General features: G+C 39.6%; 1 protein-coding gene across 4 annotated transcripts; it reads left to right on the top strand.

Annotated features, from left to right (window-relative positions):
* Nucleotides 1-23,984, top strand: C1QTNF3 (C1q and TNF related 3). Of its 4 annotated transcripts, none has more exons than XM_054488937.2 (6): nt 1-557; nt 7,632-7,743; nt 9,928-10,082; nt 14,493-14,622; nt 19,402-19,501; nt 22,672-23,716. In XM_054488937.2, exons 1-6 carry the CDS (start codon nt 54-56, stop codon nt 22,829-22,831), a joined length of 1,161 nt encoding a protein of 386 aa, XP_054344912.2. In that variant the 5' UTR covers nt 1-53; the 3' UTR covers nt 22,832-23,716. The 4 variants fall into 4 exon arrangements, with proteins under 4 accessions (XP_054344912.2, XP_054344913.1, XP_063520773.1 ...); XM_054488938.2 differs by having other exon boundaries at nt 129-338; XM_063664703.1 differs by having other exon boundaries at nt 167-338; nt 9,928-9,981; nt 22,672-23,984.
* Nucleotides 23,985-25,396: the final 1,412 nt, after the last annotated feature.

Genomic DNA, 25,396 nt, shown 5'->3' with positions numbered 1-25,396 from the left:
TTTCGCCAACTGGGAACTGTGCACACAAATCGTTCTTCTTGTGGTGTGGGAAAATGATGAATGGGGGCTGTTCTGCCTGGGGAGGAGGGCTGCTGTCACTCTGGCATTCCTACAGCCTTATTTATTACACACCGAAGTATAAAACCACTCCGCCGCTGCAGCTCTCAGCTCCAGTCCTGGCATCTGCCCGAGGAGACCACGCTCCTGGAGCCCTGCTGTCTTCTCAGGGAGACTCTGAGGCTTTGTTGAGAATCATGCTTTGGAGGCAGCTCATCTATTGGCAACTGCTGGCTTTGTTTTTCCTCCCTTTTTGCCTGTGTCAAGATGAATACATGGAGGTGAGCGGAAGAACTAATAAAGTGGTGGCAAGAATAGTGCAAAGCCACCAGCAGACTGGCCGTAGCGGCTCCAGGAGGGAGAAAGTGAGAGAGCGGAGCCATCCTAAAACTGGGACTGTGGATAATAACACTTCTACAGACCTAAAATCCCTGAGACCAGATGAGCTACCGCACCCCGAGGTAGATGACCTAGCCCAGATCACCACATTCTGGGGCCAGGTACTCAGAATTCTCTTCTAAGGATTTTTGTGAAAGCTTAATGAGTTTTGTTGTTGCTGTTGTTGTTGTTGTTGTTGTTGTTCTTTTTTTGGCTACGATTCTTAGAATCAATGAATGCTTTCGAGAAGTTCGCTAAGCTGCTTGTGAATCTCTTTCTGGATTGCTCTCGGGTACAAGAGGGACTGTCGGTCTCTGTTAGAGAATCAGCAGAGGCAGCAATGATGTGATGGGATAGTGGCCATAGTATCACCCCATCAGAAAGGGGAACCTGGCCAGCCAGCTTCCTGCTATGCTGGGACTTGATTTCCTTCTTGCTCTGTTGGTCCGGAAAGGAGTGCTGACCCATGCAGGCAGATGGGTCACTGCAGACAATCATTTGTTGTTCTTAAGAGAATTGGACTTTCTTAATCCCTTCCAGCAGGGAGAAGCTGCCCTTTGAGTTTGTCAAAAGCAATCAAAGTTTTTTTACTTTGATTTGTGAGTATACTGTGACATTTCAGGCAATCTTGTTTATTTGATTTATAGCATTCTAGATTGTTAAGCCTCTCTGTTCAGCCTGTTTTAAAAACAATTAAAGAGTTAAATAAAAAATAAACTGTTTGAAATGCATATCTTATAGCACGATTTGATGCCTGATAATCACAGAGGACTTGATCCATTTCTCAGGTTATAAATTCAGCTCTAAGGAAATATCTTTAACTCTTGGTAGTATGAGAGTGAGTTAAGATTTCAGTATAGTGAATTGCAAATTGGTGAAACTCAATGTAATTTAAAATATTAAGTACAGGAAGAGACATGTTTTGAATTACCCTCTAGACATCTAGTATGCTGAAAACTGTTAGAGGGGGCAAGAACAGTTACTTTGAGTTATATGATATTTGAACATACAGGTTTTTACTACAAGATTTGATTACTTTAATGCATTAAATAGGACCTGAAGAATTTCATGTAATTGAAATCTAAATCCTTCTCACCATGGATTCAGAAGTTTGGGTTGGTTGTTTGGTTATATGATCAGGCCAAGATCACACACAGAATCAATTGCAGATTTGAAACTAACCCAGAACTTCTAACTTGACCACACAAGGCAGTTGTCCAGACCATTCTGTGGGGGATGTATCCAGAGAAAATTGCTTCTTTAAGGAACCACGGAAGAAATGATAATCTCTAAATATGATCCTATCTTTTGAAAGCCACTTTTAGAGATTGTCTATTCATCTGACAATCTTTTGGCTAAAGGGTAATGATTAACACTAATTTGTGTGTGGGTTTTCGTTTGTTTTTGTTTTGTGGTGAAGATGTTTTCACTTGTGTCCAAGACTTGATCTGGACTTTCCATTTCACACATGGTATCTTTCCTGGCCAACAGATGGTATCTTTCCTGGCCATGACAGTGTGATTCCCCCAGAGGAAGCAGAAGGAAGTTAAAGGTTGTCTTTGGTCATTATGTCCTGACAACCAACACCCGGCAGGCCACTGAAATCCAAATCACATTTCTCCATCACTCTACCTTCTAGGTTCCTGAAGTATTTTCAAACAAACCACTAACAGGAGATATTGAGAATATTTAGAGTTACTGACAATCTGGAAGTTTTCAATACAACTCCTCTACCAATGGCTATGGAGACCACAGTTTGAATTTAGGATTGTGCTATGTTCTTCCTTCTTTCCCTACTTCCCCTCTTCCTCTTCTTTGATCATAATTCAATTTTCCTCTTATTCATTCAGTTCCCATGTATTTCTTGTGCTTCTACTTTGTACCAAACTTTAAAAGGGGGGCCAGGGATATATAAAGATAAATATGCCTGAGCTCCCATGTCCAAACCATCCTGAAGGGCTGTAGTAGAGATAAATTTTTGTTAATTAAATTAAGTTTAATTAAATGCATTTGTTAAATAAAGTCAGTACATGAAAGGCAGTTGGGCAAAAGTGTCAAAGTACTGATAGTTTTTGAGTTGGATCTTAAAAGATGAGATTAAAAGAATGACTATCCACAGCAAATTAAAAAAAAAAGTGCTGCAACAGAGACTGGAAAGCCTGTGAGAAGTTGGCTGTGGCTGAAGCTCCTGGGTTAGGGATGCAGGGGCGGGGGTTGGGGGGACGACGGGACATTACACGATTTTAGTGCAAAGAAGGATTCTGCTAGCTGGTTTAGAAGCTTAGATTTTGCTTTGCTAGCTAGGTTTTGTTTATTCATAGCAGGACAGTGAGGTAATCAGATATATGGTCTGGAAAAGATGCTCCAGCTGTGGGTTCATGGTGGAGTACAATGGCCAGAGATTTGGGGTGGGCAGACCCGGGCTCTTTTTTCCTGTTATTTTCTTCTCTGTAGCCTCTTTGTCATTCACCTTTGTCAATCTCCCCTCCTTCTCCCAGGTACTCATTTCTCCCTCCTCCCACTTCCCTTCTTCTTCTTTCTTTTCCCTTTTTTTGGGGCAGGAGGTTTAAAAAAAGGAGCTATGACTCTCCTTCTTAGAAGTCACTTACTAGTAGTAGAGCTCAATTCTGCCTCACTACCCCTAGGCCACCATCTACAAAATTGATGGAGCGTTTCTTAGAGACAAACTCTTTCTCGTGTGCTGCAAATTTACATGCCTTTTGCATACAAATTTGTCCTGCTTTTGGGAAAGAGGATGATAAACAAGGAGATCATAAATAGCAACTACCTACATGTAATTTTCCCTTACCTAGGAGAAAACTTCTGAATTAACACATCCCTTCCAACTTGTTCTAAGAGTTCCAGCAAAAGACTCAACAATACAAAAGCATTGCTCCATTCAACTGAACTTTGAAAGACAAGGCCAGAGGAAGGAACGTGTAATGCAATGTTGCTGAAGGGTTCTCACGAGGCGCTTGACTAGTAACAACCAGAAGTCTCTCACTGTTCTGGTGGCAGCTCTGTGCCCTCAAAGTGCCCTCAAGTAGCTTGGTCTTGCACTTCCAATCCTATTTGGCTCTAGCATTGAGCAACTTCATCTCCTGGAGCTGAATTCTTGTGCCTAGATACTAGACTTTAAAAACAAAATGTTTCTAAATTAATATTTGAGGCTTCGGAAAATACTTTAGTATCTTTGCATTGTAGAGCTGGAAAAAAATGCAAGACGATTGTAGGGAAAAAGTGGGAAATCTTCTCTTGTTTCATCCTCTGAAGATTCTCTGAAAATTAACTGTCCAAAGGCAGATCAGCAGGAGAAAAACATACCGCATGGGGATGATTTCCCAATAGCCCAATGCAGTATGCATGCTTACACACCCTTCCACGTAGGGTAGCAGGGAGTTGGGGAATGTAGAAGTAAATTACAAAGTTCCTCTGAGCCCTGGGGGAGGTGTTGTTACCAAAAGTGAATCCATAGGGGTCTGCAGCAACCTCAATTCTTGGCTCCTCAATTCCATTGAGGGTCATAAGGCGGAAGGAGAGACCAACGCAAGTTTTAGAGCAGGAATGAAAGTTTATTAAAAAGTTTTAGAGCAGGAATAAAAGGAAGGCAGGTATACTTGGAAAGAGCCAAATGGGCAACTTGAAAGACAAGTGCACGGTTTGACCTTTTGACTTGGGGTTTTTTCACGTTGGCATACTTCTGGGGTCTTGCGTTACTTCTCCCTTGATTCTTCCCTTGGGGTGGGTTGTCCACATGTGCAGTGGCCTGCCAGGACTTACTTGGGAGGTGAGCCTGCATAGTATGTTTACTGGAGTTGTAACCATGCTCACTTGAGGTATTCTTCCCTTACCAGCCAAATGCTCCTAGGAGGTCATTTGCCAATTAAACTCTGCCATTTTGCCTCTTAATGCACATGCTTGAGCCCACTTGCCCAACTCCTGAGATCTTATTGGGAAGCTGCCGATAACCAGTTTCAGGTTTTTTCTATCTTTAGGAAGACTGCCTTTCCCCGGCACTGGCTGCAACCAATTATTATTTTAGAGAAACAGTTAAAAGCCACTTGATCATCACCTGATGATCACCTGATATTCTGGGTCAGGTAGAGCCTTCCCCTACCCTGCTCATGTCTGAGTAGCTACCTACTGTGACAGTGTCAAGAAGGGAAGGGAGAGAAATTTACTGTGAACAGAGGTTGTCTTAAAGCTTCCCAGATTATGGCTCCTAGCTGCCCTCAGGAAATAGAAAAAAAGCCTGTCTGAGCCTTGTGATGACTCCCAGTCTCTTCACTTCTCCAGTGGCTGATCTTTCCTGGTTATTTGATGAGATTCCTAAGGAGGGGGTCTTAAGACAATTGGATTTCTTTTGGAAAGACGTTTTCTTAGTCAAATAAAGAAATTCCAGACAGAGTCCCTCCCGGCACTTCTGGAAAGAAGATCAGAGAGACTGGGAGGCAGGGAAAGGTCAGAGAGAGACCTTGGATCTGAGACCTCTCTCTTTTTTTTTTTAATAAGAGATTTGCCACAAGCCAGTTTTCCCTGTGATAGCTCTTCCAATACGTCTTTCTTAAAACACCAAAGTTCAGAAGGATCATGAGGCCCCTCTCTCATGATCTGCGTTTGTACTGAAAATCAAGATCAAGCAAGCTTTTGTCCTGCTCCGCAGAGCCTTCTATCCTCCCTGTGCTCACCTTATCTTCGTGGCTTATTTCTGAAGCCTTCCATTTCCAAAGCACTCAACACGCTGAAGCACATATTTTGAAGAGTCATTTTCTGTGCACCAACACCACCTCATCCAATCCTCTGATTTAATAGCCAAAAACGAAACAAACAAAAAAAGATGTCCAGAGAACAGCGACTTCTCTAAGGTCACGCAGCACCGTGATGGAAATTCTGGTTTCAGTCCAGTGGGTGTTTCAACATTCCTAAGCATCTCAGTATTTCCATTCCATTCCTACATCGATGGTTCCACTTGAGGATTTTCCCTCCTTCTCCTCCCTTCTCCATCCTTAAAATTCATCATTGGCAGAGCCCTGGATTTTCTGAGGTTTAAAAGGCTGAATTTCACATTGGCAAAACCATAACAGGAAATATGGAATCCTTCCTTCTCAGATTACAGTTTTGGATTAGAAGGTGGGGCATGCCGTGGTGTCTTTGACTTTCCAAGTGTCCTGAAATCCCTCAGATAAAATCCCTGAGATGAAATCCCTCATCTCAAACCAATGGCTTTAATTGACTTTTCTTCCCCTACCAATTTGACAGAAGGTTTTCATAGACTCTAGTTCTTGTCCAGGTTTGAGCCTGGTAGACTGAAGACAAGACTAGGAGTTAGCTCTAAGTTATAGCTCCTGATCAGGCAAGACTTGGGTTCTGAGAGGTTGCAGGAGAATGCTTGTGCTACAGATACTGTTCAGTGTTTTCCCTGAATAGCTTTGTGGAAAATTTTAGGACAAAGCGGTGAGAGAGTGAGAACAAAATTCAAGCCCATTTTTTATTAAAGAAAAGAAAGTAAGATCTAAATGTTTAACTGTGTGAAGTTTTGATCCAGTTCTCTGCTTAAATTTTTAGTGACAAATACAACTTGAATTTTAAATTCTTTTTTCCTCCCTCTGTGTCTCCTTTCTCTTTCTCTTCTTCCCTGGCCTCCTTTTTCTCTCCTTTGCTTCATTTTTTTCATGAATCTCTTAGCAACAACATGCTGTTTTCAAAAGACCGTTGAATTATAATTGATGTCTAGGAACATTTCCACAAGTATTTTGTATGACATAATTATAAGGCAAGTTGCCAATTTAGATGGGAGTTCAAATTTCATAAGCAACTTTAATTCTCCTGTCAATCAACTTCCACTAGGTCTTTAGCTCTTTGATAGTAAACATATATTTTAGAAATTTAGGATTTCACTCAGTGTCATACTTGAGCATGTTTAGTACCCATTAAGTGCTTATTAAATATTGGTTTAAAAAGTGAGATAATCATTTCACATTTTTTTTTTTTTTGAGACTGTGTCTTGCTCTTGTCGCCCAGGCTGGAGTACACAATGGTGCTATCTCAGCTCACTGCAACCTCCGCCTCCTGGGTTCAAGTGATTCCCCTGCCTCAGCCTCCCAAGTAGCTGGGATTACAGGCATGCACCACCATGCCTGGCTAATTTTTGTATTTTTAGTAGAGACAGGGTTTCACCATGCTGGCCAGGCTGGTCTCCAACTCCTGACCTCAGGTGATCCACCTGCCTCAGCCTCCAAAAGTGCTGGGATTACAGGCGTCAGCCACCATGCTCGGCCCAATCATTTCACATTTTAAAGTGGAATGTGTGAAATAGAAATCATGTTAAATAGTTGATTTACTTATAAAGTTAAAGTTGTTTCAAGATGCAGATAATTAATAAAAATGTATTGGACTTATAGTTATTAGCAATGTATTATATTCTTGAAAATTGTTAAGAGTAGATTTTAAGTGCTCTCTCTACAAAAACAGTATATGAGACAATGCATATGTTAATTAGCTCAATGCATATGTTAATTAGCTCACTGTGTACTTATTTTATAACAACATGTTATACGTGATAAATATATATATAATTTCTACTTGTCAGTTAAATAAGTAAATAAATGATTGGACTAAAAAATACTTTATTTCCTTCGTTTTCTAAGACAATTTAAGTGTGCTATGGCTGTTTGAAAAACTAATGTTACTATTCAGAATTTCTAAGAAATCTTAATCTAGCTCTTAACTCAGTATCATGGATATAGTAAGCATTTAAAAACAGTGCTTAAAGTGGATAATTCTTGTAATTGAGGACCATCTACTCAATTTAGCTACATCTGGGGCTATGGCAGTTGGAGAAGAGAAAAGCCTTCCAAGTCCACTTCTGAAGGAGTTTCTTTTCCTTTGCTGTTACAGTAGCAGCAGGAAGGCACTTTCCAGAAATAGGACCCAACTTCCCACCCCCACCCACACGCCTTTTCAAAGAGCATCTCCCTCTGTTGACTTTCTTGTTGCCTTTTCCTTTGGTCATCAACTGACCTTAGCTACTCCCTGACCCTTTGCCATTGATATCTCCACCCTATCCCATCTTTTCTGATCTTGCTGTGATTCGATTGGAATTAAGCTTACCTAAGGGCCAAGGCCAGTGGAAATTTAAAAATCCTAATTGCTCACAAGTACCTTCTTTTCTGAAGCTTCTCTTTCTGTCTTTTTAGTCTCCACAAACCGGAGGACTACCCCCAGACTGCAGTAAGTGTTGTCATGGAGACTACAGCTTTCGAGGCTACCAAGGCCCCCCTGGGCCACCGGGCCCTCCTGGCATTCCAGGTAAGGATGAGCAAGACATACTGTCAATCTAATTGCAGCCTGAGCTAAAGTAGGAGGAAAGGGCAAACCTAAATAATCTGGGATCACTTCTGTGTGATCCAAAGGATCCGCTAGACTCTTGGCACCCTGGAATACCAGATTCATAGGCTGGGAGGCTCCTCAACAGCATTGAGTCCAAAAGGACCAGGTCATAGTCTTTGTTCCAGTATATCTGCCACAGCGTGCTTTATGAAGGGCAGAGTAGAGCCAAAAGCTTACTGCTCTGGGCTACAACCATCTCAATGCCAGTCACTGAGCTGTGCATCCTTCTGTGTGACTCTAGGTCCAGCTAAGTGCTTCTTCCTCCAGTCTCAGGATCCCTCCATGTTCAGCCATCTCTCAGTTGACTCTCATGCCACTCTTGGCCTCATGGAAACATTTTTAAGCTCCAGTACCATGTAGTGGTATGGGGAATGCTCTGGAGCTACATCAGACCCCACTAGACCAGCAGTTCAGTCATCTGTACTGTGCCAATGCTGCCAGGCACAGGGGAGTGCTGCGGGCCTGCTGGTAGCCTGGGTCAGTCCAGGAAAGGGTAGCCCAGGTCCCCTCAATATGGGGCTCCCAAGCCTATCTTGGGTTTTATTGTCTTCATCCTCAGGTTAATCCCTAGGGTAGGACCTCATCTCAGGGTCTGGCCAAAGTCCACTGGCTCTTCTGTGACTTACTCTCATTGATGTTAATATTTATCAGATGTGGTTCAATTTTTTTTCTACTTTTGAGTAGCTTCTTGCACAAAACCAAATTTACAGCAAGAAAATCTTATGTTAAACTTTAAACTACACTTACTGGCTTGGAATCTATGTCATTGGCCATCAAGGACAGCAGCCAGCAGGAGCAATGATGTAGGGTAGGGCCTATTTCGACCCTTGTAAAATCTTCTCAGGTCTTAACTCTTCTGAGGTTACACAAAAGGTTGGCCTTGGTTAAATGTTTTCTAACCAGGAAATGGCTTTGTCACTGAACACATTAATTTGTAAACACAGTCAAAGTTCATCCATTTGGAAGGGTTGTAAGCCTGGTATGATAACCAACCAAGGGTAGCATGCAAAATAAACAGCAAAAAGCCTGAAATTTAGCAAATATTAAAAATAAAGAAGAGGTGTAGAAATTGTCTCTTGGTGGCAAAGGGAAAAGTTAAAATTGTTTTCCAACTCTTGCTTTCAAAATCATTGCTGTAATTTGTTCAATGAATGAGTTTACCTTTTCCCCAGTTATAAAAGTGATGTGTATTTTGTAGAAAACTTCAAAGAGACAGAAAAATATAAAGAATGACATGAAAATTACTCATGTTCCACATTTAGAAAAGAACCTCTGTGAATATTTTTCTGTAACTTATTGTCTTTTTTTCCCTATGGATATAATACATAAATACATATTTTTCCAAACAAAGATAGTATCATGTTATTTCTATTTACTCATAACTTTCTTTTGCCTGAAACAAGGTCTGGCTTTTTTGTCCAGGCTGGAGTGAAGTGGCATGATCCAGGCTCCCTGTAGCCTTGGCCTCTCAGGCTCAAGAGGTCATCCTGCCTCAGTCTCCCAAATAGCTGGGACTATAGGTGTGCACCACCACTCCTGGCTAATTTTTTAATTTCTATTTTTGTAAAGATGGGATTTCGCCATATTGCTCAAGCTTGTCTCAAACTCTAGGGCTCAAGTGATCCTCCCACTGTGGCTTCGCAAAGTTTTGAGATTACAGTTGTGAGTCACTGTACCTGGCCACTTATAACTTTAAAATCTAAAAATATCATAAATATCACTATATCATTAAATGTTTTTCTTCAGCCTTCTTTTTTATGACTATATAACATAGTTTCTAGAATATGTCATGCCCTCCTAGTATGGGTGATTATATAGGTGGTTTCCAATCTTTGCTATTTTAAATGATAATGTGATAATTAGAATTCTACACAATTTTTCCTCCAAGACTTGCTTCAAAGGATAAACAGGCTTTGGAGCTTTAGGGTATCTAAGCCTTCTTTCAGAGCCTGGTGCCCTATTTAGACAATGATACCCCTTGGTTATACTTGGGATTGTTTTGAATGGTCCCCTTTCATAATTGAATTTGGACAGTATGTCTAGAAATGGATGGTAAGTATGAGCGACTGGGTTTTCTCATGTGATGATGTCTGGTTGTTTAAGGAAACCATGGAAACAATGGCAACAATGGAGCCACTGGTCATGAAGGAGCCAAAGGTGAGAAGGGCGACAAAGGTGACCTGGGGCCTCGAGGGGAGCGGGGGCAGCATGGCCCCAAAGGAGAGAAGGGCTACCCAGGGATTCCACCAGAACTTCAGGTAAACCATCCTTGGTACATCTCCTGGTGGCTTTCCAACCTGCCTGACCACAAGGGGCCAGGAATCAGGATGTTCGAGCGCTTCCTCTAGTCGTCCCCAATCCTGAGTAAATCTGAGTCTCAGTTTGTTCATCTACATCACAGGATGTTTGCATAAGGCCTACACTGTCCAAAAGGAGGACTTAGATATTATTCTTAGGGAGGAGAGACATTTATGAAGGGTGAAATCTAAGTCCCTCATAGGACCAAATCCAAGGCAACCCTAAATATAAACTCATCTCCTATTTTCCCAAATGAGATGTTTTAAGAATGTAATAAGATGTAATAAGGGTTTGGGCCAACTTGAATGTATAAACATTTAAATATATAAATGGAATGATGAAATGTCTAGTTATAATATTGTATTTATTAACATTGTTATATTTACATATACTAATCCATACATAAATACTGATATATATTGTTTTCTCTCAACTCAGATTTTGTGGTATAATTTTTGTTTATTTTTTGAAACAGAGTCTTGCTCTGTTGTCCAGGCTGGAGTGCAGTGGCACGATCTTGGCTCACTGCAACCTCTTCCTCATGGGTTTGAGCAATTCTCCTGCCTCAGCCTCCCTAGTAGCTGGAATTACAGGCATGCATCACCACACCTGGCTAATTTTTGTATTTCTAATACAGACGGGTTTTTGCCATGGTGGCCAGGCTGGTCTCAAATTCCTGTCCTGAAGTGATCTGCCTGCCTTGGCCTCCCAAAAAAGTGCTGGGATTACAGGCTTGAGCCACCACACTTGACCTTGTGGTATAATTTTTACTTGAGCTTTTCTTGTCAGAATCTTCTTTATCAATGGAGAATTTCAGTTTTGAGTCATCCACTCAGTGTTCCAGACCAGATTACATTCATTTCAGCATAAAGTTTAAAAAATCAATTTATGAGGTTAAAACTGTACATTTTATTCCAAGCTCAAGTACCCATTTACCTATTCTTTATCTCTCTTTTAAATGATCATTAAAGTTCTTATTGCCAACAAGATCTTAAACTTGTAAATGTGAGGTTAGGTCACAAGAAAAATTACTAACTTTGGGTTATTTCTGGAAGGTGGAGGAGGGCTAATATTTTGAAATGGATCCCCTCCAGGGGACTTCTATCAGCATTGAAAACTAGCATTTTTAAAAAATTTTCTTTCTGACTAGTGTCTTCCCAAAAAAAGTAACTTGTGGATAAAAATAAAGTAACTGAGATAAAATCCTGCAACATGAGAGATTTTTGAAGAATTAGACTATAAAGCGATTCTTGCCTGAAAGATCAATTGGGGGGAAACTGTCTTTCATTTGTGCATGTATGGTGGTGGTTTGACCCTGTATAAGTTCCATCATTTTTCTGGGCCTTGGTTTTTCAAGTTTAAAATAACTTGAATGGTTAGTGTGTTACTGTCATTTGTGGGTTTTGCAACTTTTAAATGAAAGCCGTTTTGTTTTGTTTTGTGTGTGTGTGCACAGGCTGGAGTGCAGTGGTGTGATCTTGGCTCACTGCAGCCTCCACCAAGGTTTAAGCGATTGTCTTGCCTCAGCCTCTGGAGTAGCTGGGATTACAGGTGCGTGACACCATGCCCGGCTAATTTTTTTGTATTTTTAGTAGAGACAGCATTTCGCTATGTTGGCCAGGCTGATCTCAAACTCCTGGCCTCCAGTGATCGGCCTGCCTCGGCCTCCCAAAGTGCTGGGATTACAGGTGTGAGCCACTGTGCCTAGCCAAATGCTGTTTAATAATTTCAGCAACCTGGGATCCATGTGCCAGTATAAATTTACAAACAAAAAGGCTAGAGATACCATTCAGCCAGGTTAAGGTATTTAATAAGACAGAAGATAAACATCTCAAAGCTAGACAGTCTAACCCATAACCTATGAATGGTAAACCACGGAGAAGGGGCCCTAGAGTAGCCAGTTTGATAGAGAACATTCTGGGCAATTATTAAATTTGCCCCATCAGCTATTTTACCCTAAAATCACAATACAATCATTTGGGTCTTATGCAGATTGTGAAGGAGGGAACTTCACATTCTTTGAAGGACCCAGCAAATTAAAGAATTTATTAATCTAACTTACACTCAGTTTCAATGACTCATTTGGACGAAGGATTAACTTTGACTTTCACGGCTCATTCTTCAATGGTAGTTTTAAGCAAAAGCTTTTCTTTTCTTTTTAACTTTTATTATAAGTTCAGGGGTACATGTGCAGGTTTTTTACATAGTTAAACTTGTGTCATGGGGATTTGTTGTACAGATTGTTTTATCACCAGATATTAAGCCTAGTACCCATTGGTTATTTTTCCTGATTCTCTTCCTCCTCCCACCTTCCATCCTCCCGTAGGCCACAGTGTGTGTTGTTCCCCTCTATATGTCCACGTGTTCTTATCATTTAGCTCCCACATATACATGAGAACATGCGGTGTTTGGTTTTCTGTTCCTCCATTAGTTTGCTAAGGATAATGGCCTCCCGTTCCATCCATGTTCCTGCAAGGGATATGATCTCATTCTTTCTTATGGCTGCACAGTATTCCATGGTGTATATGTAGCACATTTTCTTTATCCAGTCTATCATCAATGGGAATTTAGATTGATTCCATGTCTTTGCTATTGTGAATAGTGACAAAAGCTTTTCTTGACAGGTGGAATTGTCTCAAGGCTTTTAAAATTATTGTTAACATTTTGTATTTTGAACTTCAACCCTGACTTTGGATATTAATAGTACAGAGGTGGTAACAATAGTAGTAGTGGTGGCAAGAGGAGGAAGAGTACTACCCCATTCTCCACTTAGGGGATATAGAAATTTGAGGCCCAATTACTAATTACTCAATTGCCAAGTGACAGAATTAAGACAGGTGGACCTTAATCTCATATCTTTGGACCCAAACAGACAGCCTTATTCCCAAACTCATAGAGCCTCTTGGTTGCCACCATGAGCGGGTTTCTCAAGTTAATTCTCTTTGCTGATCTTTTACTGATTAAGCAGAGGCTTTCAAAGTCCCTTAAAAGATTACACATGAAGTACTTGTAACCATTCCCAGAAATGGATGTTGACCATTAAATGATTTCTCGGATTCCCCCATCTCTAAATTTTACAGTTCCAATATGACTTTTTTTTGTCCAAAATCATGCTGAGAAATTTTTGCTGTTCTAATATTCAAAAAGATTGCTAATTTTAGTAAACCATTTTTCTGTATTTTAGATAACTGCAAACACTCCTTTTTACCTTTTCAAAGTTATTCGCATAATATCTTTTCACTGTTAAAAAAAATTAGAAAAGTTCTGGGCCAAAAATAATAAAACATGCCAAGAGATGATTACTGTTAACATACAGTTATGTAACTTTTCAGATTTATGCATACTTATATACATGTTACTTTTAAATATGATGGGAACATATATACATATTATTACTTTATTTCAAGAATGACAATCTATCCTAAATGTCTGTTCATGTAAATAAATACAATTCTATAGCTTTAAAATTAGTATATTTTTTCTGAATATAAAATTAATACATGCTAACTTGAAAATTATAAGTGTAATGAAGAAAGGAAAACTTTCCCATGAAACTTCTACCAAGAAAGACCTGCTATTAATAATTTCAAGAATATTCTTGCAGATATTTTTCTGAATTGCACACAGAATAACTCCATCCACACAGACACAGTTAATGTAGGCTGGTATCAGACAATAATGATCTTGTGTTGTCTACTTTTTGAGTAAACAGTGTATTGAAGACATTTTCTCCTTTTATATAGATGCACATTTAGATTAGCATCAAGAATTCTCAAAGTGTATTCAAAGAATTAATTTCATTAGAAATTAATAGGCTGGGCACCGTGGCTCACGCCTATAATCCCAGCACTTTGGGAGGCCGAGGAAGGTGGATCTCTTGAGCCTAGGAGTTTGAGAAAAGCCTAGGCAACATCGTGAGACCTTGTCTCTATAAAGAAAAAAAAAAAAAAGAAATTAATAGGTATCTTCTGGGGAAAAAACAATGCAGGGTTACCAAAATTAAAACGTTTGGCTATAGGGTTTCTCAGGTCCTTGAATTTGCTAATGTGCATTTCACGGCTATAAGTGGAAAATTTCATCTAAATTTTTCTGGTATTATTTGATAACAGAATTTTAATATTTCAAAAATCATTTGAAAGACAAATAATCTTTGAAACCTATGTTCAGAACTGTTGATAGACATTGTCAATCTAATGACTGCATAGCATTCAAATGTTGGAATTATCATAATTTATTTGTTTCTTTCTCCATAGATTGATGTTTATTCCCAATTTTGCTGTTATGTATAATGTTTAACAAACTAATCTGCATAAAAACTTGACTTCTTTAAGATAAATTGCCTATTTATTGACCAATAATTCTTTCCTTAGATTGCATTCATGGCTTCTCTGGCAACCCACTTCAGCAATCAGAACAGTGGGATTATCTTCAGCAGTGTTGAGACCAACATTGGAAACTTCTTTGATGTCATGACTGGTAGATTTGGGGCCCCAGTATCAGGTGAGATGGAAACATAGGATGAAGACTGAGTTAATCAATGTAACAATAAAGACAATTAAGGAAGGAAAGAAAGAAGAGAGGGAGGGATGGAGAAAGGGAGGGAGGGAAAGAAGGAGGAAGGGAGTAGGAAATAAAGAAAGACATTAAGGTAGTTATTTTTTTCTGATTCAAGTTAAACCAAACAGCTCATATAGATTTCTGTTGGATTTCAAAGTAAACGAATTAGAATCTGAAAAGACAAAAATAGTTTTTAAAATATGGCCATAGTCATTAATATTATCAACTCTGATTTAGACTGAGCTAAATAATTCTTAAGAGGACATAGTTACCTCTGACTTTAAAAGTCCTTAAAACATAATTCTCAGTTTAAATGTGTCATAACTGTTTCCTCCCCTTGCCACCACCTCAAGGAGTGCCTGATCCTATTTTTTTAATTAAAAGAAATTGAGCAGGTAATACATTTACTTATTTAAAAAGTTAAGGCCTGGCGCGGTGGCTCAAGCCTGTAATCTCAGCACTTTGGGAGGCCGAAGCGGGCGGATCACGAGGTCAGGAGATAGAGACTATCCTGGCTGACATGGTGAAACCCCGTCTCTACTAAAAACACAAAAAATTAGCCAGGCGTGGTGGTGGGCGCCTGTAGTCCCAGCTACTTAGGAGGCTGAGGCAGGAGAATGGCGTGAACCCGGGAGGTGGAGCTTGCAGTGAGCCGAGATCGCGCCACTGCACTCCAGCCTGGGCGACAGAGCTAGACTCCCTCTCAAAAAAAACAAAAACAAAAAAAAAGAGTTTGAAAAGAGTTTGTTTATGCAAATGAATACAAATATATCTTCTCGTATTTCTATATAAAAGCTAGGACACTCTACATTCTGATTGTGTCTTGCTTTAAAAAAAAAACTAACAATATATTTTAGAAATCTTTTCACATCATTACTTCGTCTTCTTTCTTATAGCTGAACGTACCAAAGTATATTTAATGAATTCCCTTATTGCTGGACATTTGGGTTGTTTCCAGTTTGCTTTATTTTTTTTGGTGGTGGTGGATTTTTTGTTTGTTTGTTTCTAGACAGGGTCTCTATCGTCCAGCCTGGAGTGCAGTGGCACCATCTCGGCCCACTGCAACCTCTGCCACCTCTGCCTGCCAAGCTCAAGTGATCCTCCCCACTCAGCCTCCTGAGTAGCTGAGACTACAGACCCAGGCCACTACACCTGGCTAATTTTTGTAGTTTTAGTAGAGACGGGTTTTACCATGTTGGGCAGGCTGGTCTGAAATTCCTGGCCTGAAGTGATCTGCCTGCCTCAGCCTCCCAAAGTGCTGGAATTACAGGTGTGAGCCACCATGCCAGCAAGAATATGCCACTTTGTACTTTATCACTTACAGGTATATCTGTAGGCTAAAGTTTTAGGAATATTATCAGTATAAACATATCCATAATTTTTATCAATTTTGCCAAATTGCTCCCTGTAAGGGTTGTACCAATATGCTTAAATTGTCAAGATATGAAAGCACTTATTTCCTGATAGCCTTATCAACAAAATGTGCTTTCAAGTTTCTGGACAGTTGATAAATAGAAAATCCCATTTTACAAACTTTTTACTTTGAATTAATTTTAGACTTATAGGAGAGTTATGAAAATATTATACAAAGTTCTCATATTTTGTTTAACCATCTTCCCCTACTATTAACATTTTAAATAACCAAAGTGCAATTACAAAAATAAAGAATGAACCTAGGTACAATACTATGACTAAATTATGGACTTTATTCAGATCTCACCAGGTTTTTCTGATGCTCCCAGCTTTTAATTCCATTTATTGTCTGGCCATTTTTACCATGGGTTCACTCCTTTTGTTCTATAATGTTCTTTTATACAGGTATTTGCTTTATTAGTATAAATTCATGGCTACATTTTTCATCTACTACATGACAACATTTTTTCTTGGAGAGTATTGTTAATCCATTAGGGTCGTTTTTGCTTTTCTTTTCTACTTTAAAAAATTAACTGATGGTTGAATGAGTTGAATTTTCCTAGACCAGCCATATGCTCTAGTTTCTTGGTGAAGAAAGGACCAGGGCAATTTCTAGACTGGATAACTCAAAGCCTCCCTCCGCTGCTGCCAGTGGACTAATGGATTCTTTTAAGTAAGGCCCTGATGTGTGTTTTTCTTGGTCACACTTCCACTACCTCTCCAGACTGCACTGGGTCCATGAAGTCTTCTGAAGCCAGCCTTATACATCCTGGTTCCCTTGCCTTCAGGAGCCTTTTTTTTTCTTTCTTTTCTTTTTTTCTTTTTTTTTTTTGCTGGCAGATTTTGAGATTGGCCACTGCAGGTTCTCTTTCCACATCCTACACTGTATCTAGCAACCATCACCCCAAACACAGCCTTGGCTTCCGCTCAGCCCTGTTCACAGGGGCTTGTTTTCAGCATTGCTCTTCCACGTGGCCCTCACTATCAGGGAGTGCATTTCTCCTGACACTGTGTGACACCTGCTGCCACCTGGCCTCCTCAGAGCCTGGCTCAACCTCGTGTTATCTCCACATGACTCTGTCCACCCTCAAGGGCATTTGGCAGCACTTACAGGTATTTTTGAAGTTCATTGATTTTCTTCCAGTCTCCGAGCGTTGCAGAACATGGATACTTATTTGGTTTTTGTTTTTCAATTCTATTCATTTCTCTATATGGTAACCAGAATTAAAAGGAAGAAACTTCTGATGGAGGCAGTGGCCCTGTCAGATTTTCACAAATGCTTTTAAGTGCACCTTGATTTATTTTTTCTACTCAGTTTAAGTCAGAAATGAACTGAGATATGAAATGATAGAAGCAATCTTTCATCACACTTTAATGTCATGAAAGTCATCTTTAAATGTTCTTATGTGATTTTCTGCTCTGAAGGGTTATGTCATAATTTTCTTATAACTATTCTGTTAAATGCTATCTATGCCACAGATTATATTAGTGCCTAGAAATACCTAGTCCACGTTTCCATGGAATTAAGTGGCTTTATAATTGAAGCCTAAGTAAGGATTTAATTTTTTAGAGCTCTCTGGGGCCAGACGTTCAATTTCTAGTGATACCAGCTGTCATTTGACTCTCACAGTTTTCTGTTTCAGTCTCCATTTTTGCAATAGAGTGCAAAAAGACCATTTTGTCCTTTTCAGCTTTGGGAGTGAAGAGACAGAGAAGGCTGGTTTTTGAAATTACAGCAACACAAAGACCTCCAAACCATAGTGCAAATGTGTCTCCTCTGGTTTCAGTACCTTGCCTTGCAGGAAAGCCACATGTGGGTATAATACATACTCACTTCGGTATTTCCAACTCCAGACATTTCATTTATTTACCATCTGGTGTTTTAGTCTCCTCTTTCTAACACGTTTTTGCAACCTATTTTTAATAGTAGTCATCATTTTGTAAGAAAAACTAATATATTTTCCTGTCATTTTGATTTCAGCTTTATCTTCTTGAGGAATTGAAAATTATGTATGTGTATGTGTCTAATATGAAATTTTGTAAAATGTGAAAAACTAAACACATATAAACTATTTTCCTTGAGGCTTTTAATTTTTATCTGCTTTTACTTTTCCTCTGTGGGCCAATCTCTAGGCATATGAATAGGCATGATAAACTTTAAACTTTTAGGCCATTTCCTTTGTTCCCAGAACATTGAATATGCGTTCCTGGCACTAGACAAAGCATCATCATACTTCTTTGTTTAATTTGACTTAGAATCAGGTGAATTGACACGGCACCCTTACAACTTTCATCTTACTTGATTGCACTTTTGAGACAGAAAGAGAACTATCTTTTATTAAAGCTATTTCTGGGTTATTGTCTTGAAAGGCCATTTGTTTAAAATGTAACATGGAAATCAGTAAGAGCTTGATGACTTATGTTCATTCACCTTTCCAAAATGCACACCAAAATCCCAGATCATTTAGAGTTTGAAAAATTTTCCTTTTGTCTTGTCTGTGTGCTATTGGATTCTTCTTAATTATTCAGTGAAAGTATCTTGTGTGCTGGCATTTAGAGTATATTAGGTCATATTATATTGCTTTCAATTAAGAGCCCTAGGCTCTTATTAAAAAACTCAAATCTTTTAAAATATATGTTGGTCTTTTTCAAATGAAGAGGATACAGACTTTTAGTGACAAGGTCCCGTTGCTGAGTCTAAGTTGGGTCTTTCTGTTTATTGTATATAATTTCACCAACATACAAGGAATAGCATGAGAAATTACCAGAATCATTTCTTTAGAACTCATAAACATTTATTCTGTGCTCCAGGATTTCCTTATCTTTGGCTAATTCCTTTGGTGAGTTTAATCATCTGTTGTATTGTTATAGTTGCTCATTTTCTTAAGTCACGGAGCATCGTTGTTCAACCACAAACCTCTCTGTACCTTGGTAACATGAGTTCTGTGGTACATGAGGATGATAGCTAACCTGTGCCCAGGAACAACACCTACTTTGCCCAAAGCACTTTGTCAGGGCACAAGGCAGTGAGATACAGCTAAAATGAGGTAGGCTTCTTCTCTTAAAGACTTTTAAGTCTTATTCGGGATACACAGTGTACACATTGAGAAAGTCTCAAAGCACTTGAAAGCACTTGGAAGGGGAGTAGATAAAGGGACATTCCTGCAAATTAAGGCCAAGGAGAGACACCATACTACAAAGAATATCAATAAAAGACATGTGAAGGCATTTGGCAAATCTCCAGGTATCTCCAGGTCCTCAATGTATAACATGTTAATATCAACATGGATAAATACCTGCTTTTTTCAGGCGTGTATTTCTTCACCTTCAGCATGATGAAGCATGAGGATGTTGAGGAAGTGTATGTGTACCTTATGCACAATGGCAATACAGTCTTCAGCATGTACAGGTGGGTGGTCTTTTCTATCATGGGTCTCATCCATGCTGCCATTGTTTGTTCAAGGAATTCCTAATGACAGGGAAGCGTATAGGAGTCAGTAGAGCCTGACATGGCCCCTGTCCTTAATAAGAGCCCTCATGCACCAATATGGCCACATTATCATCATTATTGTTTGGGAAAAAATAAATCTGATGAACTTCAGCATCAGCAGGTTGATAAGAGGCCTTGCATTAATTACTAGCAGAACTCCCCATAACCAATCATTTGGATTATTTTTATAACTCATTATTTTTCTCCTCTCTCTCTGCCCCTTTTTCTGCTTTCCCATTCTCCCATGCCCTCTGATGTTAGCTTGGAGTGTGGCAAAGAGGCAGAGAGCCAACACCTTTCTTACAATTAAATGGGCCATGAGTTATCTATGAAAAACTTTGTGGCTGTTATCATTTCCCTGTTATTTTTGATGATGTGTGATAATTGCTGTGTTTACTTCCGGAGCCTTACCTGAGGGGGAAGATGTATTTGAAATGCCAAAAGACAGAAAGATGAGTTAGGGTAGGTGAAATTGTTGCAACTAAGAGATCCAGTTACTCTAACATGCTAGAAGTTGATTTTTCTTGACCAGTCCAGGGCAAAAGTTCCAGATTGGGAAAGAATGAGGGGTTGTAGGAGGGGTGCAGGTTGGGAGTGGGTTTATTCTTCCTGTTTTTTGAGGAAGCCAGGCTGATGAAAGCAGCTCTGCTCTCTATAAAACTGACTTTGAGCCAGGCGCGGTGGCTGACGCCTGTAATCCCAGCACTTTGGGAGGCTGAGGCGGGCGGATCACGACGTCAGGAGATCGAGACCAACCTGGCTAACACGGTGAAACCCCATCTCTACTAAAAAAATAAATAAATAAATACAAAAAATTAGCTGGGCGTGGTGGCAGGCACCTGTAGTCCCAGCTACTCGGGAGGCTGAGGCAGGAGAAGGCATGAACCCAGGAGGCAGAGCTTGCAGTGAGCTGAGATTGCGCCACTACACTCCAGCCTTGGCGATGGAGCGAGACTCCGTCTCAAAAACAAAACAAAACAAAAAACAAACAAACAAACAAACAAAAAAACTGACTTTGAAATTCTCTCTGGTCATTGTCATTGCCAGAGTCAGAAGGAGAAAAGCTTGCTGTTGCAAGTTTGTGGAAATATTTATGGATCAGGAATTCTGTTCGGAGAACTTAGTCACATTGTTTTCCACCCAACAAATGCAAGGGTGACATGGAATTGCAGTGCCAATGGAACAGAAGAAAGGGGATTCTGGTGAACAGCTAACCTTCTCTGCCCTCTGGCTTCCAAATATCTGCTGAACTCTTCTTCCTACACTTACAATACATGTCTCCCCATCTCTCTGTCCCTATGGGAGACAGCCCGTGAAGCACAAATAACACATCCAGCTCAAAGCCCTGAGTCAGTCAATGAGTAGTCCTTTTCATCAGATTGGTTTGTTGGCTGTTTTTCTCTTTGGCTCCTGGTTCTGTCCTCTGGGAGGGTCTTCTTTATCTGCTTTTCTCTGTGGCTCATCTGAAAGGTGAGCAGGCCCTCCTCGAGGCTCTCTCACAGCCCACTTCCTGCTGGTGCAAATTTGAAAGCTGAGTCAAACAGCCCAAGCCTCTTGAGTCCAGTTTTGGGTCTCTGGCAAACCCATTTCCTCAGAAACTTACTTAGCAGGCTTTTACTCTATTTTTTACTCAATTTTACTCTATTTACTTAGCTGGCTTTTACTTCATTTGTTAAATAGATTAAGTCAAGTCAGTTACATGTGTTACTAAACCACACTCCATATACTTTTCTTGACAGTTTTCAGCCTGCTATTCCTTGTCTTCATGCCTTTCTCTCAATTTAATGGAGTTACCCTGAGGCCTTCTAAAGCAATAGATTTGGGCAGAAAGGCAATATTTTTAATCCATCAGATTGTGCCACAGCTGTGTCTACTTGATTGAATGAGTAGTCTTTTTTTTTATTTTACTTTAAGTTCCAGGATACATGCGCAGAATGTGCAGGTTTGTTACACAGGTATACATCTGCCATGGTGGTTTGCTGCACTATCAACTCATCATCTAGGTTTTAAACCCTGCATACGTTAGTTATTTGTCCTAAAGCTGTCCCTCCGCTTTCCCCTCACCATGCCACAGGCCCTGGTGTGTGATGTTCCCCTCCCTGTGTCCACGTGTTCTCATTGTTCAACTCCCACTTATGAGTGAGAATATGCGGTGTTTGGTTTTCTGTTCCTGTGTTTGTTAGTTTGCTGAGAATGATGACTTCCAGCTTCATGCATGTCCCTGCAAAGGACATGAACTCATTCTTTTTTATGGCTGCTGAATGAGTAGTCTTAAGGAAAAAACATCAGCTTTAGCACTGCTCTTCCAGATATAAAGACACCTGGCTTTTTTAACCTTGTTAGGCCCCAACCATGTAGACACTATTTACTTCCTCTTCTTCAAACAAGTCAGTTTTTGCCTAACTCATCTTTTGTAGCGACATCTTTCTAAAAGCAGCAAAGAGTACTCTGGCTTTTTCCAATCACTTCCCTTTCTTACCCTACAGGCATTAGATCTATTTTCCAAGTTATCACGTTTTCCAAAGGTTTTTGCACAGTGTAACATGGATCTTCTGCTTTCCCAGACCATGATATTTGTTTCCGCATTGCTCCTTGCCTGACCATGAGCCAGTGCAAGCCTATTTTTATTTGGGTTGTGGAGCAGCCTCCTTTTGTACCAAATTCTAGCTTAGTTAGGGGAAGCTAAATTACTGCAACAAAAACCCGGTGGAATAGCTCAAACATAATATAACTTTCTTTCCTTCTCATCAAACAGCCCAAGGTTGTTCCAGGTTGGAGTAGGGCAGAGAGAGAGCTCTTTTCCACACAGTCTCCAAGAACCCAGTCTTAAACATATGGCTTCTAAGATCATTCTGGTCATTGTCATGAACATTCCAGACAGTCATAAGAAGGAGCAGGGAGGGGTTCTGTGAGAGTGTTACTAGCCAGCCTTAGAAGTGGCATATAGGTCATTTCTGCTCACAGGCTGTTTAGAGAACTTAGCCACAGGATTATACCTGTGGGAAGGAGAGAAGGGGAGCACAGACTTTGGTGAAGAGCTGGTTGTTCATGGCAAAGACTAAGTAGTTTGTTCCTCTTTTTCTTTCCAGCTATGAAATGAAGGGCAAATCAGATACATCCAGCAATCATGCTGTGCTGAAGCTAGCCAAAGGGGATGAGGTTTGGCTGCGAATGGGCAATGGCGCTCTCCATGGGGACCACCAGCGCTTCTCCACCTTTGCAGGATTCCTGCTCTTTGAAACTAAGTAAATATATGACTAGAATAGCTCCACTTTGGGGAAGACTTGTAGCTGAGCTGATTTGTTGTGATCTGAGGAACATTCAAGTTGAGGGTTTTACATTGCTGTATTCAAAAAATTATTGGTTACAATATTGTTCATGCTACAGGTACGCCAATAATGTTGGACAACTCAGGGGCTCAGAAGAATCAACCACAAAATAGTCTTCTCAGATGACCTTGACTAATATACTCAGCATCTTTATCACTCTTTCCTTGACACCTAAAAGATAATTCTCCTCTGACGCAGGTTGGAAATTTTTTTTTCTATCACAGAAGTCATTTGCGAAGAATTTTGACTGCTCTGCTTTTAATTTAATACCAGTTTTCAGGAACCCCTGAAGTTTTAAGTTCATTATTCTTTATAACATTTGAGAGAATTGGATGCAGTGATGTGACAGGGCTGGGGCAAGAACAGGGGCACTAGCTGCCTTATTAGCTAATTTAGTGCCCTCCGTGTTCAGCTTAGCCTTTGACCCTTTCCTTTTGATCCACAAAATATGTTAAAACTCTGAATTCACATACAATGCTATTTTAAAGTCAATAGATTTTAGCTATAAAGTGCTTGACCAGTAATGTGGTTGTAATTTTGTGTATGTTCCCCCACATCGCCCCCAACTTCGGATGTGGGGTCAGGAGGTTGAGGTTCACTATTAACAAATGTCATAAATATTTCATAGAGGTACAATGCCAATAGATATTCAAATGTTGCATGTTGACCAGAGGGATTTTATATCTAAAGAACATACACTACTAATAAATACCTTAGAGAAAAATTTTGACCTAGCTTTAGATAAAACTGTGGCAAGAAAAATGTAATGAGCAATATATGGAAATAAACACACCTTTGTTAAAGATACTTTCTAAACTTGTTTTTAATAAAGTTTAAGAGTCATAGAATTGTAAATCACTATGGTTAACAGAAAGTGAAAATATTTTCATGCAGATGATGTGAACAGCCGTGTGAATAGGTGACTTGGGCACACAGCAGGGTCATGTGACTCCAGAAAACTTCACTTTTCATTTATTCCATTGTTATAATTTCAACCCTTTAAGACATTGATGTTTAGAGGGCTCACAAATAAAATCTGAATACCTCTAAGGAAAGAGGTTTTTTTAATCACATACCTGAAGTCTTTGTAATGTTCATGCTTAAATTCTAAGTTTTCACCTTAGTGACACACAAGGTTTGGTTGTAGGCAACAAGTCCCAGGTGTGTGGGAAATTCATTCACAACAGAGATGGGAAAAGGTGCAGATAATTTCCAATGCCTTCACAATTTACCCATGACCAGAATTATACTTGGAAGACTAATTTCACAAGTGTCCCAAAACTGAGATGCTAAAAAGGAAACAGTTGGTAGGTGTCATAGGAAATTTACATGTACCATCTAATAAACAAACTTGCAAATTCTAAATCTTTTTTTTTTTTTTTTTTTTTTGAGACAGTTTCACTCTGCTGCCCAGGCTGGAGTGCAGTGGCATGATCTCAGCTCACCACAGCCTCCGCCTCCTGGGTTAAAGTGACTCTACTACCTCAGCCTCCTGAGTAGCTGGGACTACAGGCACCCACCACCAGGACCAGCTAATTTTTAATGTTTTTAATAGAGACGGGGTTTCACCATGTTGACCAGGCCAGTCTGGAACTCCTGACCTCAGGTGATCTGCCTGCCTCGGTCTTCCAAAGTGCTGGGATTACAGGCGTGAGCCACCGCACCCGGCTGCAAATTCTAAATCTTAAAACAACTCTGCAAACGAAGCACTTGAGTTTCTGCTTGCTTCAGGGATGTAATACGGTGTAGAATTGTTTCACATAATGATCAGCTTTGGTAATTTTCCAGTGTAGAAAACATTATATTTGACCCTTGGACAACAAAGAGATTATATTGAAGGAATTTTATTGAGTGTATCATGAATAAAAGCTGAAGTCAAAATTAAAATGTAAAAAAATAATTCAGAGGATGGAATATGCAAATGTAAACTCCAAACGATGTGGCTGGAATTCATAAACATTTAATTTATGCAAGATACTCTGCTATTCCAGACACTCCTATGGCATTTAAAGTACAATTCTTACCTTCCCTAATTTTTCAACCTAGTAGAGAACAATAGGCTAAAGAGAATAAGTACATGGATAACAAAACATAAAGTAGAATGTTTTTACAGCCATAGAAAGCAAAGGGCTAGGAATTCACAGGAGAGAGAAACAGTATCTAGCTGAGAGCATAAGAAAAGCTTGTGGAAAAGATAATATTTGATGGCCAGAGACACTTTCTTGCTTTGGTATGTTTGAAGTCTTATATTTAAATATATATATATATATATAATATTTTGATTAAAAAAACTCACTATAGAAAATTCATAAAATTCCCCAAAATATTTTGCATAAAATTAAATATCCCATCAAATATTAAATAATATTAATATTTTAAAGTGTTTATTTCAGTCTTTTCCTGCATGTATTTATGGCTTTTATTTTTAAATATACTAATAAAACAATTTGAAATTAGCTTTTTATATATTTTTGTATCTTACTCT

The sequence above is a fragment of the Pongo pygmaeus genome, chromosome 4 (assembly GCF_028885625.2).
Source record: "Pongo pygmaeus isolate AG05252 chromosome 4, NHGRI_mPonPyg2-v2.0_pri, whole genome shotgun sequence".
NCBI lineage: Eukaryota > Metazoa > Chordata > Mammalia > Primates > Hominidae > Pongo > Pongo pygmaeus.
Note: the sequence above shows the minus strand (reverse complement) of the source record. Positions and strands in the feature narration are given on the sequence as shown.

Coding starts and splice junctions, on each gene's coding strand:
- C1QTNF3 (XM_054488937.2), top strand. CDS start 54: ATGATGAATGGGGGCTGTTCTGCCTGGGGAGGAGGGCTGCTGTCACTC. Junction 7,744..9,927: donor GGGCCCTCCTGGCATTCCAG/GTAAGGATGAGC, acceptor TGGTTGTTTAAG/GAAACCATGGAAACAATGGC. Junction 14,623..19,401: donor ATTTGGGGCCCCAGTATCAG/GTGAGATGGAAA, acceptor TGCTTTTTTCAG/GCGTGTATTTCTTCACCTTC.